General features: G+C 40.7%; 1 protein-coding gene across 1 annotated transcript in view; it reads left to right on the top strand.

Moving 5' to 3' along the window:
• Positions 1–12,176: 12,176 nt before the first annotated feature.
• LOC149300581 (intermembrane lipid transfer protein VPS13A-like) overlaps positions 12,177–26,598 on the top strand; it is a 72,063-nt gene continuing 57,641 nt past the window's right edge. Inside the window, 7 exon segments of the mRNA XM_089485091.1 lie at positions 12,177–12,276; positions 17,652–17,695; positions 18,205–18,247; positions 23,253–23,348; positions 23,726–23,827; positions 24,368–24,477; positions 26,308–26,367. Of these exon segments, the coding sequence (XP_089341217.1) occupies positions 12,177–12,276; positions 17,652–17,695; positions 18,205–18,247; positions 23,253–23,348; positions 23,726–23,827; positions 24,368–24,477; positions 26,308–26,367 (555 nt within the window).

Below are 26,598 nucleotides of genomic sequence, written 5' to 3'. Positions count from 1 at the left end.
GTGGAGCTGAGAGATATGGAAGCAGAAGTGGTCGGCAGAGAAGGAAGGAGACATTCAAAGGGAGAGAGTGAATGGAAATGAAAGTGTGATAGAGCGAGTAAGAGTCAGAGAGTGTGAGAGTAAATTTGGGTGTCAGACAAAAACTTTTTCCCCAACTGTAAATTGTCCCAGAATGTCATCCAGAATAAAAGTGCAGGGAACGGAATTCGTTGTCTGAAAAGGAATGTGCCAAAAACAAGCCAAAACATTTGTCCAAATCTTTTTGACCCATTTGCACAGGTCTACTTAACAATAAAAAAAACAAGTTTAAAAAATCCATATGGATATTGGTTCCTATATCTCCAGGAGTCAAAGATTAGCCTTATAGTCTGGAGTGAATGAGAGTGTGAGAGAGAGCGTAAGTGAGAGAGTGGGTAAATGTGTGCGTGAGAGTAAAAGCACCAATGAAATTCAAACAAAAATTCTAAATTCTTTGCTTCGTGTTTGGGGGTTCTCCATGTTTTCAGGGATTCGTACGAATCTAAATGCACAAGTCCACTAATTACATTAATTACCAGTTCAGCAAACGTTCACAGAACATGTTGGGGATAGATGCATGGAGGCCAATGCAATAAATCAAATAACTGTGTTTCCCAGTAGTTAATCATGTGAGACGTGTGTTTACCTGTGGGGAATCTGCTTCAAAAATATTACTTTACCTAAATTGCTCTGTTTTTGTTGACAGAATGAGGATGTACTCTACAAATATCATGCACAAGGGTAATGAACGTTTATCCTGAACTATTCAATACAAAATGGTTGAAAATAGGACACCAAGTGAACACTAATTATTCAATATCAAGAATATTTTAATAAACCCATAGTGTAATACAAATAAAGTACATCAATGTAATGAAAATAAATGGCACTTATACCACAATTAAAGGAATATTAAGTAATATAACACCTTGTAAGTCTCAGCAAGATCTTGTTTATCAATAAGATATAGTCCACACACATTGTGAATGTTTGCAATTTTCTGAAAGTTTTATAAAATTACAGTATATTATTAATCCTAAAGCTGTCACAATATTTTTGCTCCAACTCCATTGTTCTAAAAAAACACAAATAAGTGAAAATCAATAGTACATAAATTTATTAAACTATCAATAAAATGTAAGATTATTAGATAAAATGAATGTGCCCTGAAAGCTGCGTAATATAAAAAGGGGTATTACCACACCGAGCAAATGGGCCAAAAACATCAAACTGAGATCTTGTGCTCAGATCTGTAAAATGCCACACTAAAACTGTATCACCTAATGTCATACCAATTGTCCTTACAAGGATACCAGTGTCCATGGCAAGGTTTTTGAGGTCCATAGGACATCATTACATTGTCCACCACAGTCCCCAGTAAATGTCCAGTTCACCATGAGCATGTCCCTGCCAATAACACCATTCACGTACAAATAAGTGTACTGGGGTATACAAAGAACTAATATAAGCTCCTGAAATTGCTGGTATTTTGGGGGGTTATGCTGATGTGAAATGCCACCAGATGTGTATTTACCTTTAAAATGTTTTTAGCACAACTCACATCAACCCCAATGTTAAATATACACAATAAAATATAAGCCAGCAGATGTGGTAGATGTTAATACAGTGACGGCATTTAACCCCTTCGTGACAAAGGCTGATTTTACTTTTTGTACCCTTCTTGACAATGGCCTTTTTAACATTTCTGCGCTGCTTGTGTTTAGCTGTAATTTTCTTCTTTCCCGTTTACTGAACCCACACACATTAGATATTGTTTTTTTCAGGACAAGAAGGGCTTTCTTTAGATGACATTGTTTTGATTGTATCATATTATTTACTACTAAAAAAAGTATAAAATATGGTGAAAAATTTAGAAAAAAATGACTGTTTCTAACTTTTAGTTGAAAATCTTTTACTCATCTATAAAAGGTAATGAAAAAACCTGCTAAATGGATTCTACTATTTGTCCTGAGTTTAGAAATACCCAATGTTTTTATGTTTTTTTGCTTTTTTCTACCCATTATGGGGCAATAAGTACAGGTAGCGTTTTGCTATTTCAAAGCCATTTTTTCCAAATCTGGTAATTCTTCCCCCCATGTGCCATTTCGGGTATCTTTGAATCCGGCCAATGCAATTTACCCCATCAAGTCATATATTTTTGAAAACTAGACAGCCCAGGGTATTCCAAATGCTAGTATTTTAACTATTTCCATGCACCATATCTACCACCAGTTTTTGTCAAACTTTGTGGTAGTCATTTTTTTGCATTTGTTTTGTCACACACATTTTACTTCAGGTATGAATTAAAAGGTTCTCGTTTATGTCACTATCACAAAACACCCCAATATGTGTTCAGCAACATCTCCTGAGTACAGCGATACCTCACATGAATGATTTTGCCTGGCCGTTTGGGGGCAAAAGGGCCACATTTGGGGCATGCGCATTTTTCAATGTTGAACTTTGGCATTTGGGGATCCACTGCCTATGCCCTATTTGGTACATCTTTGAGTCGGGCCATTTCAGTGTGCCCAATAAACCCATATATTTTTGAAAACTAGACACCACAGGGTATTTTAAATGCTGGTATTTTAACTCTTTGCATGCACACATTTTACCACCAGCATGTTTTCAAAGTTTGCAGTAGTATTTTTGTGTGTGTATTTTTCCCACACACACCTACTTTATGTATGAATTTACAGCTCCTGGTATATGCCGCTGTCACACGACACCCCATAATGTGTTCAGCAACATCTCCTGAGTGCAGTGATATCCCACATGCATGGGTTTGTCATTTTTGTGGGAACTAAAAGGCCACATTTGGTACGTGTGCATTTTTCTAATTGGAAATTAGGTGTGTGGCCATCCTTCCCCCGGTGTTAATTGGGACGTTGTTGAACCTGGCCAATTCAATTTACCCCATCAAATCATACCTTTTTTAAAAGTAGACACCCCACGGGCATTTAATATGCCAGTATTTTAACTCTTTCCATGCGAGAATTGTTTTAAGCTAATATGCTAATTTTAGGACTTGCTTTTAAAAAAAAAAAATTAACATTTTTTTTCAACTTGGAGGTTCCCCTGATAGTGACATCAGTGGGAAATGATTTTTACATTTTACTAGTTTTTTTTCTAATTATTATTAATTTTATTTTATTTTTTAATTTATTTTTACTAATCACACTGTGATTAGAAAGCTGGGTTCCATTGACTTGCATGGTGAATGCAGTACCTGTATTCAACCTGCAAGTGGAGCCAAAGTTCTCTAGATGGTCTGGACCATCTAGCGAACTTTTAAAATTTGTTGGTTCCTGTTACAGGGCAGCGGCCATCTTGCTTGATGGCGAAGATCATCGGCAGCTGCGGCTGTGACCGCTCTCCGGAGCGGTCACAGCCCATCGAAAGGTAAGTGTTTGGTGTCGCTGGATGCCTCCTGATCGAGGCATTCCAGCGACACCATTTAAGTTTAGGAGGCGATCGTCGATCGCCTCCTAAACGCTTTTAAAACGGGCGTCCGCCGCCATACAAAGTATGGCGGATGTTGACGCCCCGTGGAGGGGCCAGAGATGGCCCCTTCGTTCCGATCGCGGCGTTGCTGAATGCCTCGAGGTCGAGGCATTCAGCAACGTTTTTTGGGTGCAGAAAGCGAAAACAGATCGCTTTCTGCACCCGTTTAAAGACGTGCCGGTCCTGGCACGTCAATTGTCGTAAAGCACATGCTTTTCCGTGTCGTGCCAGGATCGGCAATTGTCGTTAAGGGGTTAAGCAAGCAAGGCATAGGGCTAAGCTAGATATCAGATAAGGCCAGAGACTAAGGAAAGTATTCAGAGGCTGGGCAGACTTGATGGGCCGAATGGTTCTTATCTGCCTTCACTTTCTATGTTTCTAATGTTTCAAACTGAAATCAAATGTACACCCTGCTCAAATCCATGGTACGTATGGTACCTTAGCTATTTAGATCCTGGTGTGTATTGTCCTCAGTAGTTCCTGCTGAAAACAATTAGCAATTAGGAAACACTATATATATATATATCTATATATATATATATATTTACATACACACACATATACCTGTTCAGGGCCCTTCCAGTAATGATCTTGTGTATGAATCGAGGAAACCCTTAACCCTATGAGGGTTACCATAGTGGAAGGTAAAGACAGGACAGAAGAAGGTGATCCTGTTTAAAATGCATCAGCTCTCTTTATATTTGAGAACGTATGGTATTAATTAGGTGTGGTAATTCAGATTAGATATTTATGTGCACATAATTATGACTGGTTTTACATAGAGGAATCGTTAACAGCAATTCAGAAAGAAGATATGTTTATCTCTGCTGACATCTACTGGTAACATTAAAAGCATCCAACAGACAATTAGACAAAGGTCTAATCATCTATTAGTTTCATTATTTGTGGGGGGTTTTGGATTGCTACCTTGTGACCTGCTGATAGAACTATCACAATTCAAAATATCATGACTTAAAGCAATTGATGGTAGTTACTTTGTTCATTATATTGCTATACCATTCATTACATTTTTTGCATTGAGGTCTGGTGAGCTATAAGAACTTAAAAACTTCACAGCTATTAAAAAAAACCCAAACAATTTTTTTTAGTTATAAATCTAAAAAAAGTGGTAATATACTTTCCGAATGAATACTCTTTTCTCCTGCAAGTATCAGTACTAGCAACAGCCTCAAATCAAATACTAACAATATGGTAACCTTTAAATCAATAAAAAAAAAAAAGCAAATACTTAATGATTAAATTCAGATTATTAGCTCAACTCAAATCAGAACGCAGGGACTGTGACAAAAAAGTTGCTAAGTATTCTAAATATTAGACTTCTGTATTCAGATTCAGGTAAATTCAGGGGATAGTAAGAAGCCATGAAACGAGGCTAGACCCCCCACGAATTGGGGCATTTTCATCTGAAATACGTGGGCCCACATTCCATCGCATTCTCAACATTCTCATTCAAGCTCTCTCTCAGTGTCAGTGTTCCATCCTGCTAGCCAAGACTCTATGTTAATTGTGTGCTGTCATGTCTATTGCAGCCTCTAGAGGCCACACAAAGAATAGAAGAAGAACCATTTGCTAATGACCTTATCTGTGGCACCTGGTTTCCTGGGCATTGACCTTCCTCTTTTATACCTGCTCAGCCTCTTAGTCTGGGCTTTTGCATTGCAGCATATACACTCTACTGCTGTTGCTCTGTATTTTGGCCCTGTGCTACTGCTAGCCGCTTTGCGTTGGATTGTAACCGTTTCGAGCAGCCTCGTCCTGACTGGGCTCTCGTTTTTGACCTACTGGTATCAACCCAGCTTGCTCAACTACATCTTCTCGTGCCCTGCCAGAGGGCTTCCAGCATTGTTCCGTACCTGAGGAGTTCTTGATGTGTGCTCTGCCTGAGTCCAATTTATTAAGGCTACACTTTAAAGTTAACCTTTTGACTCTCACTGCCTAAACTAGGTAGTTACAAAATAGTATAGGAGAGCATTTATGGACCCGCTTTCCTTGCCCCCTAACCATATGCCCCCACACACCCCCTTCCTGGGACTGCCTCGATTTTAATAATAGCCCTTGTGTGAATACAAAGTCTCAAGCAGTATGGTCAACAGTACATGACTGTTGTCCATTCCCAAATAGTCCCCAGTCATGTGAACCCTGGACCAATTTTTAAGCAGAGGGTTCTTCTGAGAGGTCTCTTCTCTTTTAGGTGGACAGATGCCTCACTAAAATGCAGTTCCATTCCCTTGGTTGGTGTATGAAAAGAGTTGGAGTTTGTTAAGCTCAATTGAGGTAGGGGAATCTCAGTGGTGTTGCTAAGGGGGGCAGAGGGGGCTATGATCTCCTTACATAATATCCTTCCTCCCCATGTGCCCCCAAGCCGAAATGCTGTTGGCTCTGCCAGAGGTGGTGGCTAAAGATCTCCCATCACCAGCTCTCTCTCTAGCTCTCTCTCTGTGGGGCAGGCAACCGGACACCAGGAAAGCTCTGATTGAAGGAAGTCTCAGGAGGTACTTCTCAACACTCCTAAGAAGACTTGAAGGTTGAGAAGCCTCTCCTGTTGGCTGAGCCCCTTCTTCACATGGATCTCAGTCTACCTCATGGATCTCAGTCTATCCTGCAGCCAGCACCAGGTAAGAAACTCACCATGTGTGTGATAAGTGTGTTTGTCTTTTTTGTATGACTGTATAATGTCTGGTAATTGAGGGATTAATTTTCTGTAACTGCTCAAATTTGCTATTAGAGGGGTTAATTCTCTAAAACTGCTCATGTCTGGTGATAGAGGGGTTAATTCAATTAAACTGCTCATGTCTGGCAATAGAGGTGATGATTCTCTGAAACTGATTGTGTCTTGTAATGACTGTATGTATATTCACTGGCCACATTATTAGGTATACCTGTTCAATTGCTTGTTAACACAAATAGCTCATCAGCCAATCATATGGCAGCAACTCAATGCATTTAGACATGTAGATGTGGTCAAGACAACTTGCTGAAGTTCAAAACGAGCATCAGAATGGGGAAGAAAGGAGATTTAAGTGACTTTGAACGTGGCATGGTTATTGGTGCCAGATAGGCTGGTCTGAGTATTTCAGAAACTGCTGATCTACTGGGATTTTCACGCACAACCATCTCTAGGATTTACAGAGAGCGGCAGTTGTGTGGAAGATAATGCCTTGTTGATGTCAGGGGTCAGAGGACAATGGGCAGACTGGTTCGAGATGACAGAAAGGCAACCGTAACTCAAATAACCACTCATTACAACCAAGGTATGCAGAATTCCATCTCCAAACACACAACACGTTGAACCTTGAAGCAGATGGACTACAGCAGCAGAAGACCACACCGGGTACCACTCCTGTCAGCTAAGAACAGGAAACTGAGGCTACAATTTGCACAGGCTCACCAAAATTGGACAATGAAAGACTGGAAGAACTTGTCTGATCTGATGAATCTCGATTCCAGCTGCAACATTCAGATGGCAGCGTCAAAATTTGGTGTAAATAACATGAAAGCATGGATCCATCTTGCATTGTATCAGCGGTTCAGGCTGGTGGTGTAATGGTGTGGGGGACATTTTCTTGGCACACTTTGGGACCCTTAGTACCAATTTAATGTTTCCAGTTTAGAAAGTATGCCACAAAGAATGAAAGCAGTTCTGAAAGCAAAGGGGATCCAACCCGGTACTAGCAAGGTGTACCTAAGTGGCCAGTGAGTGTATATATATATATATATATATATATATATAGTATGTATATTGTGACAGAAAGCAGGGGATGATAACGGAGAGAATGTATATATCCCCTTATATTTTGCAGGGTGGTTACCCACAATAGTTTCCCCTGGGGTGGAGCATTTGGAGTAGGGCGGGCCAGTGCTCCACTCCACATTTTGTGAGCAGCCGAAGACCAGCAGGTGAGAATCCAGTCCGGAGATTCCTGAATACTCTCCTAAGCACTCACCTGTTTCCACTAATTAATGGGAGAGGCAGTTAAGTAGCCTCCTGATCTCAGAGCAAGAGAGGTCATTTGGTTCTGAGGGAGAGGGAGAGGGAGAGGGAGAGGGAGAGGGAGAGGGAGAGGGAGAGGGAGAGGGAGAGGGAGAGGGAGAGGGAGAGGGAGAGGGAGAGGGAGAGGGAGAGGGAGAGGGAGAGGGAGAGGGAGAGGGAGATACATACAATTTTGTTATTTTGTTTAGTTGGAACGGATAAGCCGTCCAACTGCAGGTAGGTTGGAGAACCGTGTATTAGTTAGTGCTCACAAGAGCAAGGCTTTTTGTTTTGATTTCTTTATTTTCTGTAATGCCTGTGGTGACAAACTAAAACAGGCCTTTTATTTTACCCTCCTCGTGTCTGAGCCGTCTCTGCAGCCTGGAAGACTGTGTGTGAGTAAAGATTCCCGGACAGAGTACCAAAGTGAAGGGGTATTGTGTCACAATATATATATATATATATATTTATCTATATTTGCCTGTTTGTGCAATATCATCTGCTCCATACTGTGCCCCTAAATCACAGAAATAAAATGTGCTCACCCCCTACTGCCATCCTGCCAGAAGGCCTGGTTGGGGAGATCATGGATCTCCCTTTAACCAGCCCAAAATAAAGGGAGTGTGATGTCTGTTTCACTGGTTCCTTAAGGGGAGGGAGAGAAGGAGGACAAGAGATAAAGAGAAAGGGTGGGGAGATGATGAGAGAGAGGGGGGATGTAAACTGTATGTCGGCTGGAAAAAACTAGAAATCTGAAAAAATAAATTATTAACTTAAATTTAATAAGTTCAAATAAATAACATTTATTTACAGATATGGTACAGCATAACTCCCATCACTATATACTGAGCCAGACATTAATGGTGGTAGAGTGTAACTCCCATCACTATACACTAAGCCAGACATTGACATGGTAGGCCTCTGCCCCTTAAGCAGCCTGCCTGTGCCACCTTTTCCCCTGAACCAGCCTGCCGGTGCCAACTCTGCCCCAAAATAGCCTGCATGTGCCAACTCTGCCACAAAACCACCTACCTGTGCCAACTCTGCCCCAAAACAGCCTAACTGTGTAACTTCTGCCCCTGAAACAGCCTGCTTTTCTCCCCTCTGACCCTTCAGCAGCCTGCCTGTGCCACCCCTGCCCCTTTAGCAGCCTGCCTGTGCCATATCTGCCCCTTTAGCAGCCTACATGTCCCAATGCTTCCCCCCCCCACTTTCACATCCATGCAATCACACACGCATTCATTCATTATTCACAAACATTCATTCACTCATTCATATATTAATTTCCTCATTGACAGATACTCATTCATTCACTCATTGACAGATACTCATTCATTCACTCAATCACGTGTGCTGATTCATACAACCTCCCCCACCCCCTTAACCGAACCGCAGATCACTTCTGCAGGAGCCGCTGCATCCCTCTGCATTCTTGCTGGTTTCCTGCCTTTTCCTGGGTGGAACAATAGACGCTACTGGCAGAGCGAGCAACGCACAGGTAAGTGGCAGGGGCTCTGTTGAAGCAGCGATCACGGTTAATGCGGGCTTTTGACCCGCATTTTTGACGGCCATGGCGGGCGTGCAGTCGCATCTGCCGGCCGTTTTATTAATATTTAGGGCGGCCTGGGAGGCAATTGCCCCACAGACCCCCAGCCCAGCCCCTGGTCATAATGTTATGGCTAATTGGTGTATAAATAGATACACACTATATAGACAAAAGCATTGGTACACCTCACCATTATACCAACAAGGACTTTAATGACATTGGATTCAAAATACAAATATACTGTATAGTTGGTCCCCGCTCTGCAGCTATAACAGCTTCCACTCTGCTGGGAAGGCTTTCCATAAGATTTCAGAGAATTTTTGCCATTCGCCCAGTAGACCATTTGTGAGATCAGGCACTGATGTTGGACAGGAAGGCCTGGCTCGCAATCTCCGCTCCAGTTCATCTCAAAGGTGTTCGATGGGGTTGAGGTGAGGGTCCTGTGTGGGCCACTCAAGTTTTTCCACACCAACCTCCTCCACCCACGTCTTTATGGACCTAGCTTCGTTCACTGTCAACAGTCATGCTGGAATAGAAAAGGGCCTTCCCCAAACTGTTCCCAAAAAAAGTTGGAAGCATAGCATTGTCCAAAATGTCTTGGCATGTTGAAGCATTAAGGTTTTGCTGGCTGCGGCTATGCGCGTAGACAACCTCCGCTGCCGGCACTTCCTCCCATGCTTCTCCATCATAAAAGCCCTGGCAGAAGTGCCGGAAGCGGAGGTTGTCTGCGTGCATCGCACAGATGTCCACCGGCCAGCCTCGCCAGACACCAGGGAGTCTGGGGGTGCATTGGTAAGTCAGGGCGGGAGGTGGCACTTCTGGGAAGCATAAAGCTTATTTGGGGGGGAAGATGGGCATTTTTAGGGGGCATAAAGCATATCTGGGGGGTCAGAGTGGCATATCTGGGGAGATCAGAGTGGCATATCTAGGGGTATAAAGCCTATCAGGGGCTATAAAGCATATTAGGGGCAGAGTGGCATATCAGGGGTTATAAAGCATATCTGGGGCACATAGTGGCATATCTGAGGGTAGAGTGGCATATCTATAAGTAAGGTGCATTATGAATTACGGGGGACCTTAAAATGGCTATTGGTTTTCTGTTTGTATATAACGTGCTGACAAACTGTATAATAGATACCAAAAATTTTAAAATACATGTATTCCTGTACGTTAGATAAATTACTGTTTTACAATTCCACTAATGTGTATTTTTTCTTTAAAAATATTTTTTTCTTTAAAATAGCACCAAACTTTAAGGGTGCAGCCTATATTCGAGCCAATACAGTAACTGATCTATACCTGCAATGCTTTGTTTCCTTGCGTTGTTGATCTTTACCTGAACAAATGACTACAAAATTCAGCAGGGCGTTTTATCTCTTGAAATAGCTCAATTTGTTCCTACAGTAAGTTAAGTGCCAGAAAAAAGATGACCAAACACACACACAACAGGACAGGCTCTGCCACACAGACAACCAAACACACACACACACACACCAGGACAGGTTCTGCCACACCAACACCCAAACACACACCAGGACAGGCTCTGCCACACAGACACCCAAACACAACACACCAGGACAGGCTCTGTTACATTGACGCACGCCCACCAGGAAAGGCTCTGTCACACCAACATACAAACCAGGACAGGCTCTGCCACATAAACACAAAACACACACTAGAACAGGCTCTGCCACACTGACAGCCAGACACACCAGGGCAGGCCCTGCCACACCGACACCGAAACACACACCAGGACCTGCCACACTAACACTTACACCAGGGCAGGCTCTGCCACACCAACACAACACACACACTAGGACAGGCTCTGCCACACCGACACCCAAACACACACACCAGGAAAGGCTCTGCCACACCGACAGATATCCGGGTGGGCTAAGCTACACTTCGTTTTTTCTGATTTATTTTGATATCTTTAAATCATATCAAAGGCCATAACAGGAAAGATAGTAGCTTCTGATGATCATACAAGCTAAAACTCTCTCTTTCTGTTTATCATACCTGCTTCCAATGCACCTTCCTAAGCAGATTCTTCTGCCTTTTTTGTTATTTTCCTGTGAACTATGCTTTTTTATTGACTGAAAAATAAGGACAACTACCAACTATTGAAATAAGCCGCTGCATTTGAAAAAGAATTGAACTGAAATAAAGGGAACAAGAGTTTACTATTGATCATGAAAACACTCACTATATTAGTAGTTTTATATGTTGTAGTCAAGTATATAGAAAGAAACTTTGTCAAATCAACGAGATGATTTTTTTTATTTAAACTATAATACAGAAATTCCATTTAGTTTGGTTTCTGATTATGCGTCCTCTATGCAGACTGTAAATTGTACGTTGTACACGTTAATGGAACAGGGAACATTGGTTGTTATTTGGAACTTTCTCAGGATTTTCTTGTTTTGCAGGTACGGAGTGTTTTTACCACGCCACATGCCCCGGGGATTACTTTCCACCATGATATTTAAAGAAAGTGTGTGTGTGTGTGTGTGTGTGTACCAATGTAGAGAAGCTGAAACACAACTCTCCCTTTAGTGAATAGACCCCTATGCGTAACTTTGTGCCATATTCATTGCTAAAGCTGTGACATCAAAATACATTTAAAGGAATTATTTAGCGAAGGATCTGCCATCAGCCTTGACCTGCAGCGCTGCCTACATAAAGTTGGGAAGAAGTCACTGATAAATAAATCTAGTAGTGTTTACGATGTATATAATAGTTTAGTTCACTAACGTCAATAAATATAGTAATAGGTAAAAAGTCCCTGATTAGTTTGTCATTTACAAAACCTCTCCACCGCATCTCCACGGGTTTATTCGCCATACTTCCCCGTTTCACCGACGTTCCCTTGTTCAGCTACTATGTATTTAGAAGAGATACAAATGTATCCGAGTCCCTGAACTCAATAAGGCTTTTTCTCCATCGGAGGCCTAATAGAGGAGGAGGAGGGGGAGGGTGGAGCCGGTGCAGTGCGCATGAGGCGGAAGGAGGAGCCAGCTGCGGCTGACAGGCGACCCACGGCTTGCGATAGTAGTGGGGACAGGGGGCTGACACCCCGGGAGGGCGGTCTCAGTGATTCCCCTCGTTGCGGTAAACATGGTGTTTGAGTCTGTGGTAGTGGATGTGCTGAACCGCTTCCTCGGGGACTATGTGGTGAATCTGGACAGCTCGCAGCTAAAGCTGGGGATCTGGGGAGGTAAGTGGCTCGTGTAGCTTTACCACCTGCACGATCAGGCTGGGGCAAACGAAGGGCTGTGCCCAGAGGTCATGGGCTAGTAGCATGCTGTAGAGACAGGCCGGTCCCAGTATGTGTTACGGGCTGGCCGGGAGCCTGTGTTTGTTATGCGATAAAGTACACAAAGCTAAACTCAGCTGGCGTTTGGCAGCATGTCCCGGGGAGCGGCAGCAGCAGGGCTGCACGGCTGCAGAATTCCGTCCCGTTCTATTTATAGGTGAATTTGCATTCCGCGATATACTGCGATTCTCCCGACTGTCACATTACCCGTCACTCTTCTGTTCCTGGACCCTAAAGTAGACTCGCGATCCGTAGGTCTGCCCTTGCAAAAGCCCGATCGCCTACTGTAATATCATTGTGTGTTTACTGCTTTTACAATTAGTGTTCTCAGAGGGAGGGACTGCCTCCTGTGCAGTGAGACAGCATGTGTGTGAGAGTGGCTCACATTGTGGTTGAGAAAAGTGACAGCCCTTCTTGTGATTAGAATGTTTGCCTCCAACAATTTTTTTTTCCAGATCCCTAGTTATCCTGCCGCCATTCTCTTGCTTTTCTATTATTATTATCTTTTATTTATATAGTGCCAACAGTTTACGCAGCGCTTCTTACATAACATGTGATTAACGACCCATGCATTAAGTAAACAGGCCCCTGCTCACAAGCTTTTACTGTAACCAGCCCTGGCTGTGACCGGTCAATAACAGCGCCCCAACACCTTACCAAAGTATTGCATTGAGTGTATCCATTGCAAGTCTTTCCTGTAGCCCTGCTAAATATTCACGCATAAATACAAATGTATTTTTTGTTTTGTTTTAAATGCAGTGAATATTGACATTATAACATGTAGTGGATATTGACATTATAACATGTAGTGGATATTGACATTATAACATGTAGTGGATATTGACATTATAACATGTAGTGGATATTGACATTATAACATGTAGTGGATATTGCCTTTTAGACCCTATGCGAGCTGACAAATCCAGGAGAGTGGCGTAAGGGTGCGATACATATTGACTTGTTGTTTGTGGAGCATGTGGTGTTTTCATATTTCTGTGTTTTTGTGGTGAACCTAGGTTAAGCATGGTTTGTTTATCAAGTCATTCTTGATATTGATGTTATTAGAAGCTTAACCCTTTCTTTACTGGGGTTATTTTTATTATTGTTTTACATAGCGCCATCATGCTCTGCATCGCTGTGCAATTTGTAGGTGGGACATAAGAAGTACATAACCTACACCCTAAACGGTAGTGAATTAGGGGTAACGACAAATGAGAAGGATTTGGGAATTGTTATAGACAACAAACTAGGCAACAATGTGCAATGTCAGTCAGCAGATGCTAAGGCCAGTAAGGTATTGTCGTGTATAAAAAGGGGCATCAATTCGCGGGATAAAGATATAATTTTGCCTCTTTATAAATCAATGGTAAGGCCGCACCTTGAATATGCTGTGCAAGTTTGGGCACCTATTCTAAAGAAGGACATCATAGCACTAGAAAGGGCGCAGAGGCAGGCTACAAAATGAATAAAAGGAATGGAGCACTATAGTTATGAAGAAAGGTTAATTAATTTAAATCTGTTTACTTTAGAAAAACGGCACCTCAGAGGGGATATGATAACATTATATAAATATATTCGGGGCCAATACAAACCATTGTCTGGAAATCTGTTCATAAACAGGACTATGCATAGGACACATGGTCACTCATTCAGACTGGAAGAAAGGAGATTTAGTCTAAGGCAGAGGAAAGGGTTTTTTACAGTAAGGACAACAAGGATGTGGAATTCTCTGCCTGCAGAGGTAGTTTTATCGGAGTCTCTACAGACGTTTAAACTGCAACTGGATGGATACCTGGAAAAACATAATATTCAGGCATATAATCTTTAATTATGGGGAAACAGCTTATTGATCCAAGGAGAAATCTGACTGCCATTTTGGGGTCAAGAAGGAAGTTTTTTCCCTGGTTAGTGCAAAATTGGAAAGAGCGAAACCGGGGGGGGGGGGGGGGTTTGCCTTCTTTTGGATCAACAGCAACAAATTAACAGATATAGGAAAGGCTGAACTTGATGGACGCACGTCTTTTTTCAGCCTATGTAACTATGTAACATAACAACTTGACTTACAGAAACAGGCGAGGAGGGCCCTGCTCATAGGAGCTTACAATGTAGAGGTATTAAGAGCGTTCTAACATACATATATATATATATATATATATATATATATATACGCACACATAGTCCAGAAATAGACATTCGCACTCATGGGTCACTTTCATAAATAATGCTTTATTCAACAGATAAGTATAATTAGTGTTTCGGACCGCACTATGGTCCTTTATCACTAGAAAGCCTGTTTTTCTGCCTCTCATGCATTTAAGAGGCAAAAAACAGACTTTCTAGTGATAAAGTACCATAGTGCGGTCCAAAACATTAATTCTACTTATCTGTTGACAGCTATATTACTTGTTCTGCTGGTCTGCCTGGCCCACTTGGTAATGGGTAAAAGGGTCTTGTTTCATATATGTGAGTGAGTGGGATAAATGTAGACTCTCGTGTACATCTCAAGTACAGGGATTATAATGGATTCTTGCTAAACAGTATGAGTAAACCTGTAAGGTGTGTACGTTATATCCTATGAGTCCTGAGGCTAGTTCTACTATTTTATGTAGTCTTCATATCCATTCATTCCTAAATCCGCTAATGCTTTTTTTATAGCTGGGAAGTTTACACTGAGTTTGCGATTTATTGCAAAGGTAAAGGGATTTTTTTGTACCTCATCTTGAAAGTGCGGTGCTTTGTGCAAATATGGTAACATGGCTATTTTTTGTGTCATCATTTTTATATCCAAGTACCTTATACATGGAAGTTTAGTTAAACAGTGTTACAGAAGTATTTTGGATACATCGTCATCATAAATTGCAGGCGTCATACAATATCAGCAAAATACCTGCCAAGCAGGCCTCTAATGTAAAAGACCACCATGACTAGGTATATGACAGTATATGTGTGACGTGATCCTCGCAGTACTCAAATTATTAGTCAAACAAAGGGACAAGTGATAAAGGAAAAAAATATGTAAAACAATTAACCATGTTGCCCATTTCTCTAGAATTATCCTCCCCCACTAAGTCCCGAGGTCGGGAGCTTCATTCAGCAGTGGATCTTCCCCAACCAGTTGCTGACCCGTGATATGTATAGGATTGTACAATCAATCGGTTGATGGGTGGCATCATCTAAGCTTTTTCTAAAAGGACCCCCTAAAGCTTGGTTTTTAAGTTCTTTGGCTTTGGTACTTTCCAGCACGAGACGGAAGTTAAAGGGACAGTTTAATGCTCCACATAGCCCCATAAATAACAATCCATATTAACTTCTTTGCTTCCCTAAAAACGTACCGGTACATCCTTAAAAGCTGTGCGAAGACACCCATTAGGATCTACTAGTATGTCCTGACTTTGTTGCAGCGGCAAGGACGTTTCCCTGCCGCTACACAGGAGTTCAAGTTGTCTCTGGTCTATCCTGCCGACCAATCGTGTTCAACAACGCAAGCACCGGTACACAGTTATACAAGGAATGCCTGATCACACGATTGGGCATTCCCTTCCGGCAGGTGTCAGTGCTTCTGGTTTATAATCGATTGATTTGATGGACCTGGGCTCAAAAATTTTTTCACATGCATTCCCCACATGTTCTATTTGGCAAATGTGAGGCTTCAATCCAACTAGGCAGCTGTTAAAAATGCATCTGATGTTTTTATTGGTGTATGATTTGGCAAAATAATTTGATCTACTTTAAGTTTTTCTTTAAGATTGGAAAAGCCTTGATGGTACACGACGGCTTATATTCTGAGCCTATTACAAATATTTATCCAGTTCCTACACAGAGCATAATGTGGAAACTAATTTCTACAACAATAATTGTACTGACAAGAAAATGTAGGGGACATCGGTGACCCTTCTAGCATCTATACTACACAGTGGCACTTATTTTCCCACAGGTGTGTTTATATACATATACGAACAACCCTTTACCATAACCTTATTATTCGTGGGTGAATCATTTGTAAGCGTGCGAGCAGGGCTCTCCCCACCTAATGTATCGGTCAGTCTGTCAATTCTCGTCTAGTCATACCCCTTGAATATATGTATTGTATTAAGCGCTGCGTAAATTGTTGGCGCTATATAAATAAAAGATAATAATAATTGAGATACTTGAACACCATAATGAACTTTTGTACAACAGTTACATTCAATTGCCTTGAGATCACTGGATAGTTTATTTGAAAATAAAAACAGAATAGAGATTATTTAAGTTTCTATAAGTCTTCTGGTGCCGACAGCTGATGCCTTCTTTGGTTAGGGACCGTATGACGCCAATAACATTGCTAGATTCCCTACACGCTCGGCTTTTAGATGCAAAGGGAATTTGCAGATTGGCTAAACGTTGATAAGCTTACCTGTGGGAGAGTGTCTTTAGACTGCAAGCAAAAGTGTTGTAAGCTTTGTCATAATCAGCTCTTTGCAGAACATTAATTATCAAGTGAAAATGTGGACTCATCATTTAGGAGTTTTTATACCACTATGCACTTCTCCGATGCAACAGTCTCCTGAGTCCCGGCTAAGAAAACATCAGTGATTTATTACAACTGCAGTCTTTGTGTTTGTAGCGGTCTGCTACCAGTCAAGGTAATCTCCATGGTTTAGCGAACAGATGCAAATATTAGAATTAGATGACAATGACAGTTTTTAATTAATAAATCTGCTAAATGTGGAATCTAAAATTGTAGATTAACCGTTAGTTTCTTGATGTGGTCAGAATTTAGATATCTATGGAGAATGTTACCTCTGGATTTTTTTGAAGTCCATGTAAAAAGGGACGTTATGCATTTTACAGTATAAAAGAAGTGCTGTTGAGAAGGAAAAAGCAACTGGCTCCTGCGTTTAGCTATAAATATATTTTAGACCAGGCTGGGTGGTTGATTGTGTTGTTTGATAGATATGGGATAGCTCAAAACATCATTGTGGCTCTTTGAGGCTTGATGGGGTGTTAGTTACTACATTAGTGCTATATTTTTCAGCTGAAATTAAACAAACACATATATAAGATGCTGTTAGAGATATATATATTACTAGTAGAAATGGAGAGTTTTAGATCTTGCTAAGACTTCGACTTCTGTTCTTCACAACCCTTCCTTGTCATGTTTGGTCTCACTTGGTACCGAGGTCAACCTTATGTCCATGTTAGTCTGCCTCCTCATGATTCATATTTTTGGCCTAGTGCACACTTATTAAATAAGGAATGTATATCTAATACTGTTATATTCATTTTTTTTTTTCTAGGTGCTGTAGCATTAAAGAATCTTGAGATTAAGGAAAATGCACTGGTAAGAAAGCAATCAATATCAATTCATCGGTAGGCTGTTTAACATTCTGCTCCGTAACCTGGAAATTGATCCAGGATGTATATTAGTACAGGTTTTTATTTCAGGATATTGAATACAAATGTGACCAAGCTCAGACTCACCTTTTTTTAACCATACACTGTAGATTATTTTTTTTATACTGCCATCATATGCCACAGTGCTGTACAATGGGTAAACAGGACATACTGTAAGTAATATAACAATTTTACTTACAGATGAGGAAGGCCCTGATCAAATGAGCTTACAGTCTAGATAAAAATGTATACTACTCGACTGTACTCTTATGTTTGTGTCTCTTACTTGAATGTGATGTGAGAGGAGACAAAAAGCATTCTTCTCCTAATTGAAAGTTTGGCAAGTTGTTTAATGTACTGCTTGCGCACCGTGAACTGGAGGAAATACATCAATGTGTATTTATCTTCTTGACTCCTTGAAGATAGTCTTGTTGACTGTCTGGTCTTTTCTTACAGAGTCAGCTGAATGTGCCATTTAAAGTAAAGGCAGGCCACATTGGTAAGTTGAAACCTTTTAAGCAAATACCATAATCAGCCTAAAAAGGAAATGTTTTATATGGTTATTGTAGTAGCTGGAGACTACTCTGTGGAAGAGTTACAAGCAGCCGCTGTCAGATGGCATTCCATGTCTCCCTTCTGTGATTGTTATAATGGCCAAAATGTTAAGTGAATTGTGAATGGCTTTGTTATTTTAGCATCATGTGTATATAACTAGCCTTTGTTCCCTTTAGTCTATACCATATGTTCTCCATGATCGTTCCTTGCATCTTTCATTCCATCCCCGTGTCTTCCTACCATTTATGCCCCATAGTATTCTAGTGCATAACAGACCATTACTTTGTTGCTGTGTTATATCTCTATGCAAAGCAATGAACATTGCATTTCCATGTTAATAGGATAACAGTCAGCCAGTGGTTTCTATCCCTTCCACAAGAAATGGGATGGTCCATGATGATTAAATTCATTAAATGTGTTGAAATATGCAACACATCACAGTCAGGGTAACGGGTGAAATCAAACACTTTTTGCTCGGCCCTATCATGTTTACTCCATGCCTTAAGTGCGGGTAATAATCCCTATATCCCTTTTTAGGACAGGTGCCTGTGCGTAAGCAATAACCACTTCCTGTAAGAGAGGACCTCCCCTCTTGACTTACTTTGTGGTAGCACCCCCCCCCCCAAAAAAAAGGTCTAACCCAAGTTGCTGTTTTACATATCTTAAGTTCTACTGACGCATTGGCTAGGTCAGCCCATGATGTGGCTATAGCACATTGAATGAGCTACCCGTTTGACACTCGGAGGTGTTTCCATCTGCAGTTTGTAGGCCAATGATAATGCAGACTGAATCCATCTAGCCTCCTGAATGGGATTACCTTATTTTAGACCTAAAGTTCTAGAAGAAATTCAAGAGGATGCAATACAATTAAATCCCAACTAGGGACACAAGATAGCATCCTGGGTGAGGTATTAAATATCTGTGGATTTCCAGACCAAAGGATTCAAAGACTTTAGAAAAGAAAGCACTTAAGGCTGCCACTTGCACCTTAATATACCTGGATGCAGGTAAACCCAGTCTTTTAAACCCAGTTGTAGAGGTTTCAGAATTTGGTAAATAGGTAGGGAAAATTGATCCATATTAACATAATCGTCAGAATTTAGTCCAAATTCTGGGCTATATTTAAGATGTAGTTGCCTTTCTTGTTCGCAACTACAGACTTATGACTTCAGGATCAATGCCTTGGTTTCTCAGTAATTGCCCTCCAGTCTAGAGGCTGTTAGCTTTATTTTGTCCATTTCCATAACCAGAGTTCATCCATGAAAAAGTATGTCTGGAATCGGGGCGCATAGATATGTGGGAAAAAATAAAACAAATATAGTGTAATAAGTTCATACGAAAAAAATAATAAATAGAGAAGTTTGTTGCACTCACAAGTGTATTAGAAAATGAAAGCTCGTCAAAAATCCATACTCTCTTTCGTCTTTGGAGCTTCTGTGTAGAAGATAAGAAACGAAATAGATATTGTTTAATGGATATAGATTAAAAACTTACAAACAAGTAGGCATAACGACTGGGTTATGCGTAAGAGCAGTGTCCTTTATAAAGATAAGTAGATGATCATCAAGTCCATGTAAAGTCCAGGTTTCAATAGTTGTAAAGTTTTCCAAAATATCTCAACGCGTTTCGACGATTTTTGTCTCGGCTTCCTCAGGAGAAGACAGATTGATTTCTTAAATTTTCTCCTGAAGAAGCCGAGACAAAAATCGTCGAAACGCGTTGAGATATTTTGGAAAACTTTACAACTATTGAAACCTGGACTTTACATGGACTTGATGATCATCTACTTATCTTTATAAAGGACACTGCTCTTACGCATAACCCAGTCGTTATGCCTACTTGTTTGTAAGTTTTTAATCTATATCCATTAAACAATATCTATTTTTATTGCACTATTTTGTTTCTTATCTTCTACACAGAAGCTCCAAAGACGAAAGAGAGTATGGATTTTTGACGAGCTTTCATTTTCTAATACACTTGTGAGTGCAACAAACTTCTCTATTTATTACTTTTTTTCGTATGAACTTATTACACTATATTTGGTTTTTTTTTCCCCACATATCTATGCGCCCCGACCTTTGCCTATACACCATTTGTTATAACACTTATGAGGAGTGTTGATCTGCGGGAGCAGCAAGATTTGTAGGGTACTGTAATTTAATTTATTTTATATTCTTTTTTAAGACCTACCCACTCGTGAAGGTGTTTCTTTTCCGTTCTATATGATCTGTTCTGTATGGTTAACCAAATATTTCAGTTTTGCATATACGGTATGTCTCGTGACTGCAAGATCTATGATAGGTCTCCACATAAGGTCTACACTCCACTAGAAGGCCAGGAAGCCGAGGACCCAGTCTGTAGAAATTTTCCTTAAGTGGTTTAGTTAATTTGCCCTTATGTTCTCTCTTCCTTTTACGTGGATTGCAGAAATCTGTTCAAATGTTTCTTGGCCAAGTCAAAATCTGTGCTTCCAGATTTAAAATGATGGCAGATATGGTGGCCTCGTTTGTTGATATATGCAACTAGTATGAAATTGCCTGACTAAATTTGGACAGCCTTTCCCAATATCAGATGAATTAATGGTAGGTGTGCCAACCAAACAGACTTAATTTTTCTGTAGTTTTGAAGGCATAATCTGATTCCTATTATTCCGCACTCCTGTATGATCTCAAACTTTTTATGGAAGCATATGTCGTGAGTATCGTATATCTGGTTGCCAAAATTTTCACTTTTTTTACTTTAAAGAACTTGGTTGAGCTCCCACCACTTTAGGGAAGAACACATTTCTCTTTTGTTGGTGTACAGTGTATCTGGAGACCTGTCTCATTAAGTTACTATTTCTTTCTGTAATCACCTGAAGCATAGTTTTGGCTGTGGAAGTTCAGGAATGGCTGCCATTGGCTTAAATTTAATGGCGTGTCCGGTTCTGCAACTATGAGATTGCGTGACTTTTTTTGGCCCTGTTATATACATTTTATTCATGTTTGCGGCAGATGAACCTTCATTAAGATAATTTAGAATCATGCCTAAAAATTGAATCTCTCCCACCAATTGATGAAACTGACTTCTCCTGTACCTAAACACACAGCATATCTCTTGATGGTGGTTTAATGAGCCAGTCCTCTAGGTAAAGAAAAATATGCATACCTTGAGTTTTATTTGGCTGCTAATACATTGATCAGCTTGGTGAAAACACAAGTTGCTGTGGCGAGATTTTTCTTGATATATGTAAATATGCATCCTTTAGTTCCAATAGGGCCATTCAATCCTCTATTTGCTGGTCGAATGGACTGTGGACAGAATAGGATCCATAGGGAAAGTATTTGTCTTGATAATTCTGTTTAAAAATAGTAGATCCAAAAAGCTGTCATTTGATTTTGGAACAAGAATATCCTGGAATACGTACCTTGTCTTCATTTTGTCAGTGCAAAGGATTCCCCAACTGCTTTTTTTTTTGTTCTATTTGCAGCAGTGCTCAATTTTGGTGGTCTGGGCTTGGAAGGCTAAATCTTGGGACTGGAGGCTCTAGGAATTCTATTGTATTACACTCTTTTATAGTTTGAATCGGCCAATTGTTTGATGTTGTGGCTTCTCATTTTAAAAAGGAACACATCACTACTAGTGGGTGTAAATATCTGCAGTCAGATACATCTAGTTTTATCCTGGACTGGGCCATCTTTATTCTTGTCCTGTTTACTGAAGAAGGTGTCTAAACCCAAACAATGCTCCTTCTTTAGAAGGAATGTTACAGATGCTGCATTTTGAAGTTAGATCAGCTGCCCAGGGTTTCATCCATAATGCTCTTATAGCAGCTGTAGATAACCTCATTCAAGTTTCAATGATTCTATAGAAGCATTGAATAGAAAATCAGTAGAAATTTTGATGTTGGGCAATATATGCAATAATTGTTTACTTGGAAATTAGTTATTGCTTCTTCAAATTGAGAGACCTAACATCTATGTGTTCTGGCCATTTCTGTTGCTGGCAATAATGCTTTACATTTAACCCCTGAGGCTAATTCAGCTCTTTTCAGAGCTTTCAGCCTTGTCATCCACATATTTGACGCACCAGGTCTTCTATAGGGGTACTAGTATGCTTTTCCAAGTAAGCGATATCCACATCTACCCCAGTTGGGGAATCCAGCTCTTTCATTATATATTTGATGTTTTATATCAGATTTCCACTCCCGGGTCATAGGTTCTTTAAACAAAGGCCATATGGGAAACACTTTCTGTCTCACGTTTTAAAGTAAAGTATTCAATCTCATCAAGGTCAAAAGCAGGTGCGTTTTCCATGACTTTTAGACTTTTCGCTTAATGAGGAGGATGGACAATAAGATAATGGATGTTCTATCCCGAAAGGTTTTTTGCACAGTGCCCTAAAACGAAGACATAAACTGCTAACATCAGTGCCTCCTTCAGAAGCCTCTCATACAATTCACACAAATATTGAAAATGAATATAGATTCCAATCCCACCAATAAACCGAGTTTTTGGATACCAGAATCGTGCAGACAGACTCGTCCTTCAGACCAGGATGAAAACATTACTTAATAAATTAATAAAAAGGCACCTGAAGGGATGAAAGGACTCTTTATCGCTTGTAAGGCTGCCACATGGAGGCTAAAAAAGTACATTAATTATCGTCTAACATAACATAAGGAGCAACTGCATTCTTCATGTATTATACCTTCATTTATTAACAATATCAGCATGCTTAACACACTGAAAGATCAGTGGAAGGAGAAACCGCAGTCATATATATTAAGCCAATTAAGACTTTTATTGGTTCCTGTTAAATATACATTATACTTTGTAGCTATTGTGTGTTATTTCTTTGAGCTTTAGAATGAAAAGTGATGACACAGATTTGATGTGTGCAATTTTAATTGTATTTCTGGGGCCCTATCAACCTAAATGTTTTTTTTGTTTTGTTTTATTTTTTTGTAGGAAAGCTAGATCTTAAAATTCCTTGGAAGAATCTGTATACCCAGCCAGTGGAGGCTGTTCTAGATGGAGTATATTTACTCATTGTGCCTACTGCCAGTAAGTTGGGCCTCGCAAATAAAGTGGAATATATTATATATTTATTATATTATTGTGAATGTTTTAACTAAAATCTGAGATTTGTAACTGGAGCCTATTTTTTTCTCGTTTAAAAAAGAGAAACAAACAAAAAAACTGTAACTAAAAACACATGCCAATTGGCTTAATTATGGATTTTGAGTGATAAGTGGTTATCAGTTTACACAATCTGTTGCAATCTGTTTTGCTAGTGTGGCAAAACATTTCTGCTTTGTGTTAATGGACCTTAATGATGGTTTATGGCTGTCACCAGGATACGAAGTTCCAGCTATTTTTTTTTTGTTTGTTTGTTACAAACTTCTTTATCTGTTTACTTTGAGAATTGTATTATTTTACAGGCATCAAATATGATGCAGAGAAAGAAGAAAAGCAGTTCCTGGAAGCTAAACAGTTACAACTCCTACACATTGAAGAGGCAAAGCAAAAGGTGGCTGATCAAGGTAAGAAATATGATTGAGTACACCTCAGTGGACTGTTTATCATAGCACTCCACTTAAATCACTTAAATGCATTGCCAGTCATCTGAAAAGAAGTCCTTTTTTAATTCATTAAAGGCACATTCCACATAATACATACGTGTGGGGCCTTTACATTTGTGTGGTGTCACCCACCATTGCATATCATATACCCCCAGTCAGCTCTAGTTCTGGCTTGGGGTTTAACAAGGCCACCATGCTCCAATTTATTTCAGTGGGTGCCCTTTCTTGACATTCATTGCTTCAAGGTCTGCAGCTTCTCCTTAAGTACTTTTCTTAAACCTTGAACAATGCATTTGAGTAGTTACAAAGTACTTTTGTATGCATTATTGGCTTAGGGGGTTTCCTAAAACACTGGAGTATTAATGAAACCTCTTTCCCAACATGAAATGTGTCATGTGTTCAATTGTAATATGTGAATAGAAGGAGACCTCGTATGACCTATGTGCACGCTTGCTTAACAGTTAATGATTATGTAACGCGGCTTTCTTTTTTTGTTAACAGAAAAGCAAAAAGAAGAGAAACAGGACACATTTGTAGAGAAATTAGTAACTCAGGTGATCAAAAATCTTCAAGTGAAGATTTCCAACATTCACATCCGTTATGAGGACGATGTAAGTAGTTAAGCTTTAACACTTGTTTAGACAGCCCTGGGTTCTAGCTTGCTGCTTTGTGGGCTGCAGCAAATGGCTGTGAAAGCAATGATACTCCAAAGTCAAAACCTCAACAGCGACCGTCCACCAGATATAGAGAGAGCTGTCCAATCAGGGCCGGATCAAGGCAAAATGCCGCCTGGGGCGAATTTTAAAATACCGCCCCCCCCCTTATCTACCATTCCTCTCCCTCCGTCACTGCCGCCCCCCCCCCCCCCATTATCTACCCTTCCTCTCTCCCCCCCCCCCTTGTACTTACCTTTCAGCAGTACTGCGGCGAGTCTCCCTGTTCGGTCTCGGTGCCGGCTTGTAATGCTGAGCGCTGGAAATCTTCCGGCACTCAGCATTACAAGCCGGCACCGAGACCGAACAGGGAGACTCGCCGCAGAGGAGAGAGAGAGAGGGTACTGACAGCTTGGTAAGCGAAAACCACTCGGCGCCCCTTTCTCTCTTTCGCTTTTAAAAAAAAAAAAAAAGGGCTCGGGCGGCAAAGTGCCGCCCCTTCAAAAGTGCCTCCTGGAGCGGTTGCCCCACTCGGCTCCATTGTCGGGCCGGCCCTGTGTCCAATATTAATTCAAACTCTGCCACTGCTCAGTATCATGTCATTTGGCTGCCAGTTTTGATTTTTTAAAAAAAATAAACTGTGCGCACAGCCATTTAGCCATGGTAAGCATAACTGGGAACTCTCTGGGAGAAGTGCCGGGGGAATTTTGCCGAATCCTCTGGGTCCTGACACTCCCCACCCATTCCCCCCTTAAATGACGGTGACAACGTCAGCAGGTAGTCCTGGCCGCCAACCCGCAAGGCGGGGAGGTCCATGTAGCTGCAGCCTAAATGTCCCCAGGTATGATGGTAATAAGTGTAAAAGTGATACCATATTTTGGTGTGCATTTTGTCCGTATTGACATAAACATTATTTTATATACACTTGAGTAGGGTTAGCTGCTCATCCACAAAAAAACAAATACCAGGCCCTATCTAAGCAGTCACCTTGTAAAACATGCCTTAAGCTGGCCTTGGATTCTTTTTGTGGTGCCATGAAGCACATACATCAATATGGCACGCAACTATCCATCACATTTGTGGATATCTAAGGTTATAGAAATATACTAGATCAGCTTTCTCTTTCTGTATGTTGGTAACTGAACTCATCCATAAAATACCAAGACATACATATAATTTATGATGAAGTCCTGACTGGGAGCTTTCATTGGTCATGAATCACTGTTAGGATAAAGAGTCTTGCTGCAGAGGTGGGCCCACAGGGCAACCACGTCCCTATAGGTTAAACCCCTGGGTTTCGGTGCCCATATACCAGACACATGTGGAAGCGGCATGCTGCTAGAGGACAGTACTGAAGGGAAGTCTGCCCGCACAATCCAAACAGCATATAGGCAAATCCAGGTGGCGAGGTACCTAATGACCATCACACGAAAGGCACTTTATTATAGATAATGTACTGTACCCCAAATTCAGACTAAAACATAAAAAATAACACGTAGAAGGACGGTCTGACGAGGCTTACCTGTAGCGCGCGAGCAGAAAACTGAACAAAGCGGTCGGGTGGGGCAGGTTAAATACAAGAAGGCCAGGCACAGAAGTAGAGCACAGAACATTAAAACAAAAATAAATGAGTGCAGAGCAGCGGATGCAAACCGGTGCAGCAGCGTACACCATAGCTAGGACCGAAGTCTGACATTATTTAACTTTGCAGCTGGTGTTACTGCTAAATATACACAGATCTGTCCCCGATGTTTACAGAGTTGTAACAATTGTGTGTTTGTTTTTAAGATCACAAATCCTGAAAGCCCCCTGTCATTTGGAGTATCACTTCAGAATTTCAGCTTACAGGTATGGGGATCGCACAGTGGGAATAAAAGACTGATTATTTATCTGAACCATCAGCTTTTTTAAAAAGTTTGTTGTTTGGGAAGGCAATTATTTGAAATGCACATGTGCATCCACTTTAAACTTCAAAAAATACAAGTTATGTATGAAGGTCTATTTTGCTTATTTAAGAGTGTTACAATGTGAAAAATCACTATTATATTTTTGCCTTTGATTATTTAATATGTGGCATTA

This window comes from Sceloporus occidentalis, unplaced genomic scaffold, assembly GCF_023333645.1.
Source record: "Sceloporus occidentalis isolate IW3139 unplaced genomic scaffold, rSceOcc1.0.p SCAF_24, whole genome shotgun sequence".
Taxonomy (NCBI): domain Eukaryota; kingdom Metazoa; phylum Chordata; class Lepidosauria; order Squamata; family Phrynosomatidae; genus Sceloporus; species Sceloporus occidentalis.
This window is presented reverse-complemented; position numbering and strand designations above follow the sequence as displayed.